General features: G+C 41.7%; 1 protein-coding gene across 3 annotated transcripts in view; it reads right to left on the bottom strand.

Annotated features, from left to right (window-relative positions):
• Nucleotides 1–17,494, bottom strand: part of ZNF827 (zinc finger protein 827) — a 175,826-nt gene extending 158,332 nt beyond the window's left edge. For all 3 annotated transcript variants that reach the window (XM_061584772.1, XM_061584773.1, XM_061584774.1), the window contains exon 1: nt 16,972–17,494. In XM_061584772.1, the coding sequence (XP_061440756.1) occupies nt 16,972–17,014 (43 nt within the window). In that variant the 5' untranslated portion in view covers nt 17,015–17,494. The remainder of the gene's footprint in view (nt 1–16,971) is intronic.
• Nucleotides 17,495–17,830: the final 336 nt, after the last annotated feature.

The raw sequence follows: 17,830 nt of genomic DNA, 5'->3' as shown, positions 1-17,830 counted from the left end.
AGGGATAGTTCAAGTTGCAAATCAGAATGAGCTCCAGGTCATGGGAATATGGCAAGCTACCCTCACCCCAGACACTCTTTGCCTACCTTGTGAAATTTTGGTCACAGATGAAGCTTCGCAGAAATCCCTATCAGTGGGAACTGCTGACCAGTTTTAGGCAAGGTCTCTATACTGTAAAGAATAGAACGCTTGTCATTACACCTATAGAGGGAAAAATGGAGATCAGTGGGAAGATACAGTTGAGGAGACAATGACACTGCCCCCATGAAATGAAATGGTTGTACTTGGAAGGATGAAATGAAACCCCAAGGGAAAAGGAGAAGACATACTAGAACCATATTACTACAACATGAGTTTCTGATTGCCCAAACCATAACCAAGAGTCAGAAAGACTGTGTCCCAGTGTAAGTGGTCAATGTAACAACATAGTCTCAAGTTGTGTATCAGGGCATGAACCTGAGCCAATTCTGTTCAGACATGGCGGTTTATGAAGATGCGATCTTTGAAGTATTAGCAGTGCAGCCAGCCATTGCTTCCAGGCCAAGCCAAGAACACTAACATAACCCTCACAGGAGAAAAAGAACAGGTGGCACATAGTAGACCTTGTGCAGGGGCTGAAGTCGAAAAAAGCAATTTGTCACAAAAACAATTACAAGCTATGAGGGAGCTGTTGGAAGATTATAGTTGTAAGATACAGAATGATGACGTGGGATATACTGACTTGACAAACACCAGATCAAGACAGAAAGATGCAAGACCTGTGAGATGGGAACCATTGAGAATACCAACACAGGCTGGTGGAAAGAGGCAACATTCAGTAAGTCTCTGAGCTGCTACCAGTAGTCGTGGTAAGGAATAAAGATGGAGAAACTCAAATATGTATGCATAATAATTGGTTGAATGATACTACTGTGAAAGATGCCTAACCTCTCCCAAGGATTACCCTGTGGAAGGTCTGGTCTGGCTAACCACTATCAGCTTAATCAGTGAAGTGCTAAACTAGACAGAACTTTGGTTTGACCTTAGCAAGGATCCTCTTATGCTCCATGCATTTGTGTATGACATACTTTGCCATCTTGTGCTGTATTATGTTGGATTGTATCCAATCTACATTCACCTCTGTATACAGTGCATTATTCCCTAGACCTGCTTGCAAGTGCCTGTTGGTTCTCTAGCTTGGATCTGGCCAGTGGCTACTGGCAATTAGAGGTATACCCTAATGACCAACCCAAGACAGTATTCACTACCAGCATTCACTGCAGTGCTCCAGATAAGTTTCAAAGATTGATAGAAGTTGTGTTGGCAGATCTACAGAGCACATATTGCCTGATGTATTTTGATGATATAATTGTCATTGGAAGAACATCTGCAGAAGATCTGAGTTATACTAGAGAATCTTTGCCAGGTCAACTTAAAAAGTAAAACCAGCAAATACAACTTGTTCTGTGATGAGGTAAAGTACCTAGACAAACTCTTGACAATGCAGAAATCATCTAGTCTCAGCCAATACCACACTCAATTGCTGAGAAACACAGTTTTGTAAAGTCTAACTGCATACTACAGGAGATTTATTGTTAACTTTGGCACAATTGCCCAGCCATTACACAAATCATCAGACAAGGGGCAACAGTTCGAGTGGACCTCAGCCTGACAAGAAGTGTTCCTAGAATTAAAGAGAAAGCTCATGTCTGCACTAATTCCGGCTTACCCAGACCTCCAGCTAACATTTATCCTGGATAAAGATGCCAGTGACAGGTATTGCTGTGGTCGTAGCACAAGAAGATGGTGATAAGAAGAGAGTGGTTACATATGCTAGAAGGGTCCCCAGTAAAGTGGAAAGAGCTGTTGTCTTAGTGACATTTACTAAGCATTTTCAATATTTTCTCTTGGGAAAAGAATTGCTAAGAGCAGTTCACAATTCACTTTGATGGTTACATAAACTTCCATGGGCCACAGGGACTGTTGTTGTGTTGACTTGAACACCTGGCTCAGTTTCAGTATCAGATTAGAAAAGAAAATGAAGCAGGAACCTCAATACAGGATGAAGAGCCACCACCTTCAAAGAAGCTGAACAGATCTAGTAATTTCAGAGCTCAGAAGCTAGAAGGAAAAGAAAAGATTTCTTTGTTGAGGCACAAAAAGACCAAGGCCTGCTTCAGTACAAAGAGGCATGGCCTGATTTACAGCTCCAGCAAGGGCACTGGGAAGCAGGAATCTTCATAGCGATCCCACAGTGGTCAGTCCCCAAGATTGTGAAAACACAATACAACAGCAAAAAAGTTAGGAATAGAGGTTAACCCTAAGAGTTCAAAGTCAGTATCACTGGCTTGGATGATCCACATTTGTTAAGGGATGGGTGAAGTCATGCTATACCTGTGTTCACAAAACTACTTCTATTATAGCCACAACTCCCATAGTGATCATACAAGCAAGTAGTCCTCTAGAACATTGGTCTTCAGCTGGTGGGTCACAACCTGATTCTAAGATAAGTTGCAACAGCAGCATACAAATATACAGTAAATAATTAAGATATGCGTCCGGATAAAGGTGGGTCCCAGGTCTGAAAAGGTTAAAGTCTACTGCTCAAGAGCAAGTCACAATGGATGTTCTGGGATAGCAGATTATTTTTTTAAGCTGACAGAGGCATACCTTCTGCTTCACCAAGAACCTCTCTCTGTCAGCTATTACTCACTGGAATTGGGTTGGCTGTCAAAGTGAGTTTATAGCAGCCCACAGGGTAGACAGAAAGGAGTAGAGAATCTTCTTACTCTTACTCATTTCTCAGACCTCTTTCTGAAGGGTCAAATCTGTAAAGAAGTTTGAAGCAACCATGTTAAAAGGCAGGGGCAGGGCATTCCAGGCAGGGGGCTGCCAACCCTGCTTGGATATGGACATCTTTGCAGAGGATCCATAGTCAAGCTTTACCAACAGCATAATCCTAATCATATCTACTCAGAAGTAAGTCCTATTGAGTTCTATGGGGCTTAGTCCCTTAGTAAGTTTAGAATTGTTCAGAATTGCAGTCTTCAGGGGCATCCATCTTGAGTGCTCCCATCTAACACCTCCACAACATTAGGGTCCCTTCTCCCTACAATGACCTTCTGGTGACTGGGCTGACCTGAAGACACTTAAACCCTTCTTGTGAGAAGCAAGTAGGCTAGATTAAATGTTCCCTACCCAGGCTCTATCTTTTAGCTAAGATTTCTCTCTTAATTTCCAATCAGAGAAATGTTTTGTTTGAATTGTATGCTCCAAGCAACTGTGGTATCATGCCTGCCCCTGTGACATTCCTTGGGCTCACTCCTATGACATCACTTGTGCCCACCCTGTGACATCAGTATGACCTGCCCTGTGACATCACTTGGACCCACCCCTGAAATCTTAGGATTTGGAATGCTTCTGACCTGGCAACCCTGGATAGATGGTGCCACATCTGAAGTGGAATATTCAGTGCAGGAGAGTAAGCAATTGCTTCAGGATTCATGAGGACCCTGAGGCAAATGGAACTAGACTGTCACAACAAGAATAATTTGGATTAGTTGGATGCAAACACCCATCTTTTTTTTCAAAAGGGTGAGTAATATCATTTAATATAATAGAACTGTGGAGTTTTGGGACTACATTTCCCAGCAACCCCTCCTATGACTTATATCTCTGGCCTAAGGAAAAGGGTTGACTTTCTGGAAAAAAGAAAGGAAAGAAGAAGAGAGACAGAAAAAGAACTACAGCCTGGGAGCATGCCTGGTAGGGCTGGTGAGGCACTAATGGAGACTCAGAGGCAGATACTATTCATGGAAAGAAATTGTCGCTAGGCAAAGTAACTCTATAGGAAAGGCCCTTGGAAAAAAGAAGGGCTTCACATAGTGCTGAAGCTGTGCAGTTCTACTGTTGGACTGATACAAAGAAACCTGGGCTGTTACAGTTTTAATTCAATGTTTTTATGCTGCTCCCTAGGTGGCTGGCTACAAGTTTCCCTGTTCACCTAACCCGTTACATCAACTTATTTTTTAGCTATGTGAGCACCGGCACTCACTAGGATTAGCAGAAACTACTAACACTCAAGTGCCTTCAGCACCTGCCTCTAATCCTGTGCACTACTGACTTGTAAATTCATTGAACTACCAATGTACAGCGAGGATCCTAGGTTGGAAAACACTGATCCCAATTCTGTATTGCATATGGCAACTCATGACCCTAATTTGGCATGAACAGCCATGTATATGAGGTTTAAACAAAAAGAGGTAATTTTCCTGGCAGTGCTCATTATAATTCACATTTTAAAATGTTCATTTCTAATCAGTGAAACTAAGTTTATCCATGGACTGCCTTCAAGTCGATTCCGACTTATGGCGACCCTACAAATAGGGTTTTCATGGTAAGCGGTATTCAGAGGGGGTTTACCATTGCCTCCCTCTGAGTCTGAGAGGCAGTGACTGGCCCAAGGTCATCTAGTGAGCTTTATGGCTGTGTGGGGATTTGAACCCTGGTCTCCCAGGTCATAGCCCAACACCTTAACCACTACACCACACTGACTCTCAAGTTTATCCATACTTAGGGGAAAATCCATACCCAAGATTTACCAGGATGAGTGGATCTCTGGCTGAGCCTGGGAGTAGTTGGAGCTATACCGGCTAAAGTCCCTCAACCCGCTCAGCCAGAGATGTGCCTGCATAAATCCTCCATCCCAGCTAAGGGCACAGCCAGATAAGCTGAGGTTGGGGTAAGTCCTGAAAAGAGAAATCCTGAAAAGGGGGTGTTCTGGGAGAGTGGCAGGAGCATGACAGGGAGAGATTTACATCTCTTCCAAACTCCATTCAGTTTGGTCATACACTGTCAAGAACTTCACAGAAGGATGTTGTAAGTCAAATTCTATTTTTAAGTCTTGTTTTACCTCTACCAGGCTCAGGTCGGCTCAGCCAGCAGTAGCCCTGTTCCAGAATGGAGTTTGGAACAGGCATATATTACCCCAGCATACATTATGCTGTCTTCCCATAGTTTGGATTTCTCTTTTAGCCATACTTAAAGTAAACCTACTGAAATCAATGAGACCTAAGCCACATTCCATTGATTTCTTGGGTCTGTTCTAAGTATTACTAAGTCTGGTTTCAACCATCTGCCTGATAATTTTTATGCTGTGATTCTTATTTTATGATATTCTATTTTAAGACTGCATTTACTATTTTATGTGTGTGAGCCTGACGGAGATCAATGTTATTGGGCAGCCTATATAAAAGCCATAGATAAATAAATCTAGGCCTAATGCAGGCTTTGGGATGCTGGACAACAGGATCTAGCAAAATTATTATTTTTTCTTGATCTCCATCTGTTACAAGCAGCATGAAGAATGGGGCAAAAAACCTTATATACTGCACTGTTTGTATTTTAAAGCGGCAAGCCTTAAAGTTTTACATTAATTTTTAAATGTTATGGGGCAGCAAAAATTCATTCAAAACTTTAGAGAACAGCAGTATTCACCTGCACAGGACCTTTCAATCTAGATTCTAAACATGTATAGTATTTTGGAACTTAGAACATAAGAAGCTGTCTTATATCAAGTCAGACTATTGGTCCAACTAGTGAAGCATTGTCTACAATGACTTGCAGAAGCTCTCCTGGCTTTCTCTGTCCTACTTGGAGCTGCCATGGATTGAACTTTGGACCTTTTATGTCCCATACAACGTACTCTACCAATGAGTTATGGTTGCTCCCACTTTGGCCTCAAAAAAAATCTAATTTAAATCTTATGATGAAAATACAAATCTCTATTTCAGAGAGAGAGAGAGAGAGAGAATATGCCGAACTGTCACCTGTCATGTACTGTTTGAAATCTGTTTTTGTGTGTGTACACTATTTTCTTATAATATATACACTACATCCTGTCTATAATCATGAAATACAATTACAGCTAAACAGTTTGATTTACGTATTATGTTCAACAAACTAGGCCGCAGAAAGTGGTCACACTGGAAACCAGACCTAGCATCATTATTTACAATGTAAGTGAACAGTGTGGCATCGCATGGCTTTACGAAGCCTCATGCTAGAAGCCCTTTTGCCTTCCAAAAAGTCCTCATTTGTAGGTCATGCTCTCATTATCTAGTTCTGGGATCTGTTTTGATTCAATTACAGAAAATTACTAATAGTTCATTCCAAACTGACCAGCTCTTCCTAACCCTTCTGTTTTATATCTGTTCTTAATCCCTCCTCCCACTCCTGCCTTTGACATGCTGGGGAGGGAATTGCTTTTATTAATTGGTGATGGTTTTGTCATTCATTGAAAGAATACATTCTGTTCTCTGTTTCCCTGGACACAGTTGTTCCTCTTATTGGGGTTGTTTATGGAGTCAGCACTTGAACTTTACCTCAATTTGCATCTCTACCATATCCCAAATGTCATTCAAAGGAAACTGGGAGTATTTGAAATCAATGGATATTTTACACCCTCAAGCCCTTGCTAAGTGAGAAATTATTATATCATTTTGGACAGTTGTATAAATACTAAGGGGCTGAAATACAGATTAAAAAACAAACAAGATTGGAGTGAAAAATAAGCAGTTGAGCTATCTCTACTTTATTTATGTAGCCACAGTAGTCAAAGGATGAGAAAATAGGGGCCAATTGTTTTAGATAATGTAACACAACATGTATGGTTTGCACCAAAAGGAAAGGAAGAAAAAAACAGAAATCCACCAAACTCCTACAATGACTGTAATGAGGATAGCAATGAAATTAACTCATTTAGAATAACAATAACAATTTTCTCTGCATGGATATCATGACTCTCTACAGCAGTTAAATATTAAAAGTAATAAATAGGAACTGTGTTAGATGTTCCCCTTATACACCTTAATTGCTGTAAACTGCCCAGAGAGCTTCGGCTATGGGGTGGTATATAAATGTAATAAATAAACAAAAACATAAATAAATAATACTTCTCAGCAAGGTACTGAAGAGTATTAAGAATTGATCCTGTCATTTGTCCTGAGTTTTATTTGTAACTTTGTAATCATATATGAAGACTCAGCTGATATGAGGAATCCTTAGAAAATCCCCACTATCATTCCCTCTAATAAGCAAACGAATAGTTGAGTGCCTATCAGTTTGGAAGCAAAATGGGGGCGTCCAAAAATAAGGTGGGGGTTTCTACATGCTTCGGGGAGCCCCCAGATGCACACATACAAGTATGGAAGTTTGTAAATTGAAAGAAAAATGTATTAAAAATCAAAATAATCTGACAAGAACCTGTCATCTTCCAGGGCTTGCAGAATGTTGGACTCTCAGTTAAGGAGTGGGGGAGGGGGGGAAGAGGGGATTGTCCAGTTCAAACTCCTAACAGTCTGTAGGAATCATCATGGGGTTTGGGTCAAAAACTCCTTTTCTTGACGTATACAAGCATGTATCCTTAAGATGGTGGGCTGCAGGGCCCACTTACAATGCTTTTTAATAGTATGCAGTATGAGTTAATCCAAAAATAAAAATGAAATCCCCAAAGGACCATAGATCTCAAAGTGTGAGGTAGGTTTTTCATTGTTAGAGAAGCTATGAGTTCTTCACATTCAGTTGATTTTTGCCAAAAATCAATGCTGTGTGATTGGGGCTCTAATCTGTTGCAAAGATTTCTGAATGTTCCCTTCCTACATAAGTTGATCTGAGGTTTGGTGCTGACGCTTAAACTTCCCATGTGACCTACTGATTTAGCATTTGTCTTGAGCTTCAGTTTATATCTTCATGAAAAAGGTAGGCTGGCATGCAGCCTTCTTGTCCCAGCTCATCCCATCGGCTGTGTCAAAATGCAAATCCCTCTTGGATTCTGGAAAGATGGTACCACTGCCAAATGTATGAGAATCCAGGGAATCCCAGAGGCTTTGTCACTGTAAGATGTATGTACGCCTTCTGCATCAACATGGTGTAATGACATTACCTTGCTATGTACACAAGGCTTTTGTGCACGTGTGGCACAGCCACATCCAGGAAGGTTTGGGACATGTGGCAGGGGTTCCAACAAATCTAGAAGGCCCTTGTTCTGCAGCAGTTTCATCATGGACAAAACCATAGACCTATCATCTAATTATTTCTGAAATTACATCTCTAATTGATGATATAGTGTTCGTATGACATTGTTGTGTCACTGCTGGGACTTTGTAGGCAACATTAATCAATGATGAAAAATCTTCCAAGTACATTATGAGTCCTTTCTTTTTAGCAACCCCACTTTATCTCTTTTGCTCAATCTTTTACATAACAATTTTATGTGTGTTAGAAAGATGTTTGTGGATATTTACTGTTTATACTGATTATATGCTTTTAAAAATAATTACACAGATTTCTTCGGATTGATATATTTGTTTCCTTCCTTTGACTATTGTTCTTTATGTGGGATAGCCTTGCTACATGTTTGCTTTGTGAGCTCTACAATTTCACTTACATGTTCTCCATGTCCCACAGTATTTATAACAGTTAGTAATAATTATATATGAGCAAGCACCACAATAAACTCTTGAGAGTGGTAAATGGTACCATTGGTATAACACTCATATGTTTTCTTTACTGTTACATCACTATCACATAACAAATATACCTTTATTGCAACTATTATATATATATAAAAAACTTTGGACATATATATAATATATATTTCCATAGCACTACCAAGTGCTATAGTGTTTTCATCTAGCACTCAAAAGATTACATACATTATCTTAACACAGCTTAACAAGACTCCTGTAAAGTAGCCTGTTAACAATTGAAAGCATAGAATCCTGGTTCCAAAAGTATATACATGTAATGAAGCCTGGGACCAAAAGATGTTAGGATTGTGTATGACTCTCAGGTATGGGATTTGGGGAAAGGTTTTATATCATCATTGTCATAATAATGTCTATATCTTTTTTTAGCACACAAGTAGGCTGCAAAAAAACCTGTATTGCTGTTTAATTTAGAGTGTGTTCAATTCTATGCTGGTCTGTTTTTGCTTTTGTGCCAGCTTTTAAAGATTTTTAATATTATTGTGAGTTTTGGATATTGTAAAAGTTTTTAACATATTTGTATTGTTTTGGTAATGGTCATTTGTACACTTGTATGTTGCTTTGTAAAGAGTTTTCCTCCTGAACAGTGGTTTATAAATTTACTAAATAAATAAATACACAGTTCCACATTTAATGATGAGGACTAACACTGAAAGATAGTGGCTTGTCAAAGGCCAGTCTGTGACTTCATGGCAAAGATACAAAATAGGGTCTTCAACCTCAAAATTCATTCTTTTAATTGTGGAGGCATCAGAACACCAACTGACACTTTCATTATATACACTTTCCCTTACAGAAATTACTATCAAATGTGAACATACAATGAAGCTTTCCTATTCTGAGCCAGACAGTTGGTCTATTGAACTAAGTACTGTATATTCTGAGCTCTCCATAATCTGAAGCCAAGGTCTTTTCCATCACTGATACCTGAACTGCTTTTTCAACTGGAGACAGAGGAGAATGAGCCTGGGAATTTCCACATACAAAACATATGTTATCCTTAACTGCAGGCAAAGACTTGCCTTAGGACTCAATTGCAGATGGCTTGTTCCTAAGACAATAATTCCACATTGTGCTCTATTTGATCTTGTCACACCTGTGGTGACCTTGTCCACAGCTGGACAACTGAAACATTAAATGTAAATATTGTGGACGGGCTCATTCTTTGGCTAAGACTAAAGCCAAACGGACAAGATTATCATTTTATATAATAACATCACTAAACTGATGGGAGGGTATGGCAACATTTTTGTTTCACGAACTAGCCTCCTAAATGTTCTGAGTCATGGTGAGAGAATAATGTAGCATGTGCTGCTGTGGCCTAATTCTTCTAGCATTTCTGAGAACATGACAACAGTGAGCTCAACATGGATCACCTGACCAATTAATTATCCCTCAATCTCCTGAAACAGATAAAAGCGATTGTGTGAATTTAACTTGACAGCAGCAATGGACTGCTGTGGTGGAGAAAATTACAAATATACACATATACTCTGTGTGGAGAGTCACTAGGTTTACTATGACAATATTTCAGAATTTCCATTCATTTTGCAGCCTGATCTGATGTAGATTCAGCAGTACGTCCCATGAGCCCAATGAGACATACTCCTAATTAAATATGCATAGTAGTGCAGCCTTAAGCCGAGTGTCATATTGTTGAACTAATTACCATAGTAAAACCTCTTACAAGGATCCTTCCTTCATCTGAGTAGTCTTTTAATCTCTGCCTAGCTGCCATTGCAACAAAACGGTATGCTTCTATATCCACTTTTTCCCAAACATCTTCCATTTCCTCTTATATACACATGTTTAATATTTTCCCAGTTTTCAGATAATCATGTGCTGGGGTTCTACATCAGAAGATAGCAATACAGCTATACTGAATAATAGCTAAGTGGGTACATAATAGTTAGCACTATATTCTAGAGTGAGGTGAAGAATTTGTGGCCCTCCAGATGTTGTTGAACTCTGTTAGGAGTGCTCTGGCTGCCCCCCACTTTGGTTCATTCAGAGTTGAAGGGATGGCAAAGCCTTGGAGTATTCTGGACTACATTTCCCACCCCACCCCACCCCCGTATCCTGACTCCTGCTTTTTGGTCAGAGCTCCTTCACATCACTTCAGCTGTATTCTGCTGCCCCAACCCTTGGGCCTAGTTAATTTCTGCTACCTGTTATTTTCTGTAGCAGTAGAAACCTATCTTTTTTAGTTTAGAGTTATGAATGGGTTAGGATATTCATAATTAATGCTGCCACACACCCAGAAATTTTGTATCACTATTCTTTGATTTTCTATCAATAAAAAAAAAGCTTTGCTTTAGCCTGGTTTGAATCTATATTTCTGGATATGTACACACTCTTAAGGCACATTTCAGGACAAAGCGCCTGATTTATCTCTATCAAAAGATCCCCCTCCTCTCTAGGAGTTGTGCTTAAAGGGACATGCAGGTGGCAGGTTCACATATGAGGAGTCCCAATAGACACATGTGTAAACCTCTCACTCTCATCAGCTCCAACCAGCATGGGTAATGGTCAGGGATAACACCAATTGTAGTCCAGAAACACCTGGAGGGTCACAGGTTCCCCATCCCTGTTCTAGTGGCACAATAAATAAAAGGCATAAGAAGAGCCCTGATGGATCAGGCCAAAGACCCATCTAGTCTAGCATCCTGTTCTCACAGTGGCCAACCAGATGCTTATGGGAAGCTCACAAGCAGAACCTGAGCACAACAGCACAGGATGAAAAAAAAATGCCTTTGGTGATTGTTCTTGCAGTGTCCCAAGCAGTTTTTCTTCCTCAAATCTGACTTGAAATGCAAGCAATTTAAAGCTGTTGGGGGCCAATGCTCCAGCCAACCCTATACAATATAATGCATGAAAATATTGCATAGAATATGCCAGCATTTGCATGATGTCCCTTATGGTAAACAAGCACGCATAAACTCTGACTCACACAATGGAGGTCATCTATCATTGCTTCTATTTTGAACGCTTGCTTTTTACCATACAAAACTTTCTGAAACATTTATGCTGGCACATCGTTCACTAACCACAGAGGAATTTTGTCCACAAAAGACAGAGAGAGAGGACTGTTGTCCTCATGTCCTGCTAATGGGCTTCCCATAGGCATCTGGTTACTCAGTGTGAGACCAAAATGTTGGGCTGGATGGATCTTTGGTGCGACCATGCAGGGTTCTTATGTTCTTAGAGATCAGCATGGCCCAGCTGCATGCAACTGCAATCTTTTTCAGAAAGCTCTCAAAGCCTTCACTGACCTCACTGGACTTTCTTCCCTGCCAGGTCGATGTAAGATTGCTACCTACAACTCAGAAAACAGAATTTGATTACCCTGAATTGAAGAAACTTGAAAAGTGTCTTGTGTGTCACTCTAACAATGTAAGCTGTGATTTAAAAAAAAAAACAACTTTTAAGATTTCATGTTTCCATGAAATCAACCCTACTCAAGTGATTTGTAGACCTCCCTATCCGCATTTCCATCATCTGTGGCTGGCATGAGAACACATATATGGAAATGCTTGCTTCCAATTTCCAGTGCTCATCCAGGAATGTGAATGCATTATATGTTTGGGAATGTGGTACTCAAACTTTCTGAAAATGCCCCCTTCTAATTTTATTAGACTTTCCAAGACCCCCAACCTTACAGTTTATTGGGGTATGCTTGCTTACTTCCTGTATCCTCTTCATTATTTCTTTCCTTCCTGCCCAAGTTCTATATATACTCCCCACATATTTTCCACCATTCACACACCCTTTTGTAATATCAAGAGATTCTCCAACAAATCAGAATAAGAGAATAAGGAAGGCCTTCCTATTATAGTTTCAGTTCCCTATACGCTTCTTGTGATAGGGCTGCTGTAAACTCATAGAAGCTTCTAAACATAATTCTCATAAGGATTAGACTGTTATGGGTGCCACATAATACTTGTTCTGCACTTGTAAGAAATCAATCTTCTACTGTGGTAGGAACTATACTTTGGTACTCCCTGACTATCAGACAGGGGCCTTTCGCTGTACTTTTTTTGGTGCCTGCTTAAAACATTTTTGCTTAGGCATCCCTATCCAGACATGTAGAAGTTGAAATTAAAACTTATGTCTTTTTAGCTTATTGTTGATTTTAATTATCTTCTGAATATTTTAAATACCAGTTTCTAACTGCTTTATTGATAATTTTTACGTTGTTTTTTGTAAACCACTCGGAAGTTCTATTATAATCAAGCAGTGTATAAGCTTTGATAAATAAATAAATACAAACTATCCATGAGGAGGATCAGGTGCTAAAGAGTGATCCCAAGCAACAACTCAATTTTTCCTACACTAGTGTAGCATGGTTGTGAAGCAGAATGTCTCAAGTTCAGATTTCACCTCTGCTATGAACTCACTATCTGGTCTTTGGCAAACCATTATCTCTGAACCTCAGGCTCCACCCCATCTTCCATATGGGGATAATGATACTGACTTACCTTACACGGTTATTGTAATGATTACTGAACTGTGTATGGAGCATTCTATAAATGTCAACTATTATTATTTTCTAAATTCATCTCTCCAGTTTTGTATACCTTTTAGGTGTAAATGTAGATTTAGAAAGCTCCATAAACCAAAGATGATTTTAAAAAGAACATTATGTTATGTTTGCACTAATGATATTATTTTTATCAAGTTCCTTTTTCCTACATACCACAGTCTTTTTCTATTCCTATAATAACATTATTTAAATTATTGTAATTGTCAAGTTTATTTGGTTTATAACTCTTGTCTCAAGCATGCATTTAAAATCATATTTTGGTTCCCTATATATTTATCTCAAGTTCCCAGCAAGCAAATGGGTCCACTGAAATTAATTTTTGTCAATTTTGCAGATGGGAACCACAATCAATAAAGTGGGCAATACCATTTTTATTTCTGTAAGTACCACAATATTTCTGAGGAACAACACTGAAGAAAAAAGCAGTTATCTAAGAAGCTAACAAAAGCCCACATCCTTAGGATTGGTGTAAGAACAGGGACATATAGCTACTCATGAGTAAAGTAATATAATTATCACAGTCTTTACATACACAAGTAAGTGCTTAGAGTCTAACTTTTCTGACAATGATTCATTCTTAAAAGTTATTGCATAAAATAACATGTGAAACGTTGGGAGCTGTAGCCCCATCCTAGACATATTTATTCAGAGGTAACCCTGGCCAAGTTCAGTGGAACTCACTTTTTGATAAGCAAGCTTAGGATTGTGGCCTTTATTTAGCAAACTCAGAACTTGGGTAGCCACTACATTAGCACCCCATTCTCTTATAGTAACCTGCCACTTGTTATGAAATAATGTCAAAAGAGTGCACTCTTCAGACTATTATTGTTATTAAGATCTATTGCCCACCCTTCACCCAAAGGTCCCAGGGCAGGCCACAACAGTTTTAAAATACATAATTAAAACTGTTAAAAACTTCCTAAAATTACAATATCACAAAAAATAGAGTGGGACCTAAAATATGGATTCTGCTTACATAGTAAACCAATTCAAGTGTGACAGTTCTACAAGATGTGGTGTGTGCTGTTATTAAGAATTAAGAGAACATGTAAGGACTTCCCTGTACAACTGCATGGAAGGGGGGGAGAGAGTTAATGTTGACACTCTTTCCTCCTAACACTTCATATTAAACTATGGAAGGATTATTTTCTTGCACCCTTGTAGTCCCTACCAAATATAGACAGCATCATGAATGCTTAATATCATGTATTTTATTCAAATGTTTCATGTTGACTTTAATAGCAGGTTGGACTTTTTTTAATGTCAGAAGTACACAAAAGGCCAAAATCATGGTCCATTTACACTAGCATAGTACACTCCCATCCCCTCTAAGGCAACGTATCAGAAAATCCTGTTGAAATGTTTTAAAACTAGTCACAGACACTCAAGAAATATTTCAAAAGCTGGATTTTTCACAGCCCACTTTTCCAATAGGCCGTTGCACCTCGTAGTTTAATAAACGTTAATTTCCCCTACATGAAGCTAGGGTGAATGGGTAAAAAACTTGCAATCGTTAGGCAGAAAAAAATACTAGGCAAACCCAAGTACTGCCCCACAAGCAGTGAGGGAGATTCTTCCTGAGCGAGCTAAAATGGAGACAGAATTTCATCTCTGCCCTAGAGAAACAGACAGAAAGGGCAGCACCACCAGGTCTAGGTCAAGGTCACTAGCAGGGCAGTCTGCAGCTGCTTGCATAGCTATCTTCAACGGCACAGACAATAAGCTTCCCAAAACTCCCAGTTCACTTTCAATACACACATACACAGACCCTTCCGTTTTTAAAACAATGTATCCTTAAAATGCCCATTTGCTCTTATACTGAACTCTAATGTGTTATTTTAGGGCTAGGCGAATTTTAAATCAGATGCCCTCCCAGATTCATGCCTATAAACATACAAAGAAATCCCCCAAAGTATGAAAGGGTACTGCCTTTGCCCCCACCCCAATTTAAAAAAGAAAGAAAAGGCAAGTGACCCGGAGGAAGGCAGCAGCAGCAGTAGAAACGGGGGGCAAATGTAGTCCCTTGAACATCCAAGGAAACTCACTTGTGCAAGCTTCCTGAACTAGTTTCTAAACGTAGGAAATCCTTTATAATCCAAAACCGAATCCTCTAGCGTGAGGACGGGGGGGGGTCAGGCTAGAACTGTGCAGGGAGGGGCCAAATAGGACTCTTCTCTGCCTTGGGTTTGGGCGGCAAGGGAAAGGCGCAATATTTGTGCGTGTGATGTTTCAAGTGCCATTTCTGTCCCCACCTCTGCTATGGTTCATGTGTGCCAGTCTGATAGTGTCCATTTGAGAGAGGAGGGGGAGAGACAGAGAAAGGATGGAAGGGTGGGAAGAAAAGTGGGAGGGGAAGGTCGGTACTTGCAAGACCCCTTCTATAAACTATTGAAAATTATGTATCTATGGAGAGTGATCGATCGCACTCTTTGTCTGCGACAAGAGGGTGAAAAAACCCTCCACACAACACACGCACACTTATCACAAGGCGCACACGCCATCCGCTACAACCTTAGCCCTCTCTCCCTCTCCCTTCCTGGTGAACTTCAGGTGACCGACCATGGCTTTGACACATAAGCAGTTCAGCCCGCCGACACTGAACCCAGAGGTACAGCCAGGGAGGGGCCGAGCGAGCATAAACTGAGCATATGTACCGGAGGCAGAGCGAAAGAAAGAAAATGACCCCTAAATCCACCCACACCGCCCCCTCTTCCCTCGCTGCTGCCTTCCTTCCTCCTTTCTTTAGAGACCAAGCCAATTGTAGCTTGAAGGCTCTTTTAAAAATAAAGTATTTGTTTCCAGACGCTGCGCGTACGTCGTTCCCCCCCCCCATTTATTTCCTCTCCTTTAAAGAGCGTCCGATCGCTTCTTCATACCAGAGGGAACGAAGAAAAAGTTAACTGCTTTGCAAAGAATTGGGAAGGAGGGGGAGGGGGAGTTAGAGGTGGAAGAGGAAGAGAGGGGTGAGAAAGGAGGAGGAAGAGGGGGCGAGCTGCTGTGTCAATGTGTGGTGTGTGCATTGCCTGCAGGCTGTGAGAAGAGGAGGAGGAGGGCACTTTTGAATCCTTCCTGCGCTCTGCTGCTCTGGTCTGGGGCAGCAGCGGCGCTGAAGCCTCAGGCTCGCCCTGGCTCCATCTGACCCTTCGTTTTATTGCAGCCAGGAGGAGAAGCCCCAAGCTTGCTTGCCGCTGCCGCCGCCTCTGCTCTGCAGGGACCTCGCATGCCACGATCTGCCTCTTGTCACCCCCCCCCCATCATCGCCGCTTTCTCTCAGCGGCGGCAGCTCCGGGCTCTTGTGTCTGATGTGTGTGTCCCCCCACCAGCCAACCACCCGCGCCGTTCCCTACCTCGCCCTCCCCGCCTGCTCTTTCCCTTCTCCTCCTGCCTCCTCCCCGGCCGACGAGCCCAGCCGCAACCTTTAGCCGGAGACGAACCTCGCGATTGATTCCGCACAAGACGCCAGCAAACCGCTTTCTTTTCCAATTGCAACTCCCCACCTCAATAAAAAGAAGCCTCCCCCCCAGCCTTAAAAGAGGAATCCATTCACACATACACACACAAATGCACAATCACAAGAAAGGGGAGGGAAGAGAGGGCGAGTAGAGCGAAGAAAGAGAAGGGAGGGAGACTCTCTCTCAGACACACACACACACGCACACACATGGAGGGGGAGAGAGAAAAAAAATTAAAAGGGCACAAGGCTGTTCATCACCAACATGGCTGCCTTAGCTCAGACCTAAAAGAGGAATAACCCAGTCTGTGTCTTTGTCAGTTTCACCTCTGTAACCCTAAACTAATGCACAAAACAACAGAGGAGGCTGCAGAGGGGAAGGAGGCAGGCGGGGGGGGGGAAGAGAAGGGGGAAATGGGGGGAGGGAGAGAGAGAAAAAAAGGAGCACTTACGTGAAGAGAGGCGCTTGGGCTGCTCCTGCTTCCTCCTGGGCATTTTCCCCCCTTTTCACATTCTCCTCCTTGGTTTAATGGGAGATCAAATGTATTTTTTTAAAAAAAAATCCCAAAGAGGGGCAGAGGCAGGCACAAAGCAGGGGCAAAGGGTGGCTGCCCAGCAAAGGCTGGTTTTCTTCTCCTGGGCAATGGGGGGGGGCTGAGAAGCTGCTTTTCCTGGAGCCAAGGAGAAGAGCCCCCCCGTCTCTCTCCCCTTTTCTTGCCCTTCCTCCCCCTTTTCTTTCTCTTTCCCCCGGTCGTGCACCTGGCTTGTCCCCGGTCGCAATATTCTTCAATGGAAATGGATCTAATGGGCGAGGGAGAGTGTGTGCTCATATGCGGTGTCAATAATGAGGGCTGGTGCGGCGGTGTCTATGGCTGCTCCCTGTGTGTCTCCAAGCCCCTAACTAACACTAATGCAGGGATCAAAGGGCAGCGGCGGCGGCGGCAGCAGTGCTCACAGCTCACACACAGGCTGGAGAGGGAGCGAGCGAGCTAGAGCGAGAGAGAGAGACGACACACACACGCACACAAGGCAGAGCAAAGAGGAAGGTGCCCCCAGGCTCCTAGGCTGTACTTTACACACCGAATTGAGAGCACTCCTTATAGCAAGGTTCAAGGGGGGACAAAGGCAGTGGGGCAGCCCCAGCAGAATGCAGCCCCATTTTCTTCTCAAAACCAGAAAGGGGGGGGAGTTTGGAGTTCTCTACATTATCCACGTTGATTGTAAAACAGAACAGGGTGTTCTTAAAATTAACACCAAAGGTCAATTCGGTGTGATTTTTTTTCAGGGGGAGGGGAGTGACCCCAATAATAT

This window comes from Rhineura floridana, chromosome 9, assembly GCF_030035675.1.
Source record: "Rhineura floridana isolate rRhiFlo1 chromosome 9, rRhiFlo1.hap2, whole genome shotgun sequence".
Classification (NCBI taxonomy): domain Eukaryota; kingdom Metazoa; phylum Chordata; class Lepidosauria; order Squamata; family Rhineuridae; genus Rhineura; species Rhineura floridana.
Note: the sequence above shows the minus strand (reverse complement) of the source record. Positions and strands in the feature narration are given on the sequence as shown.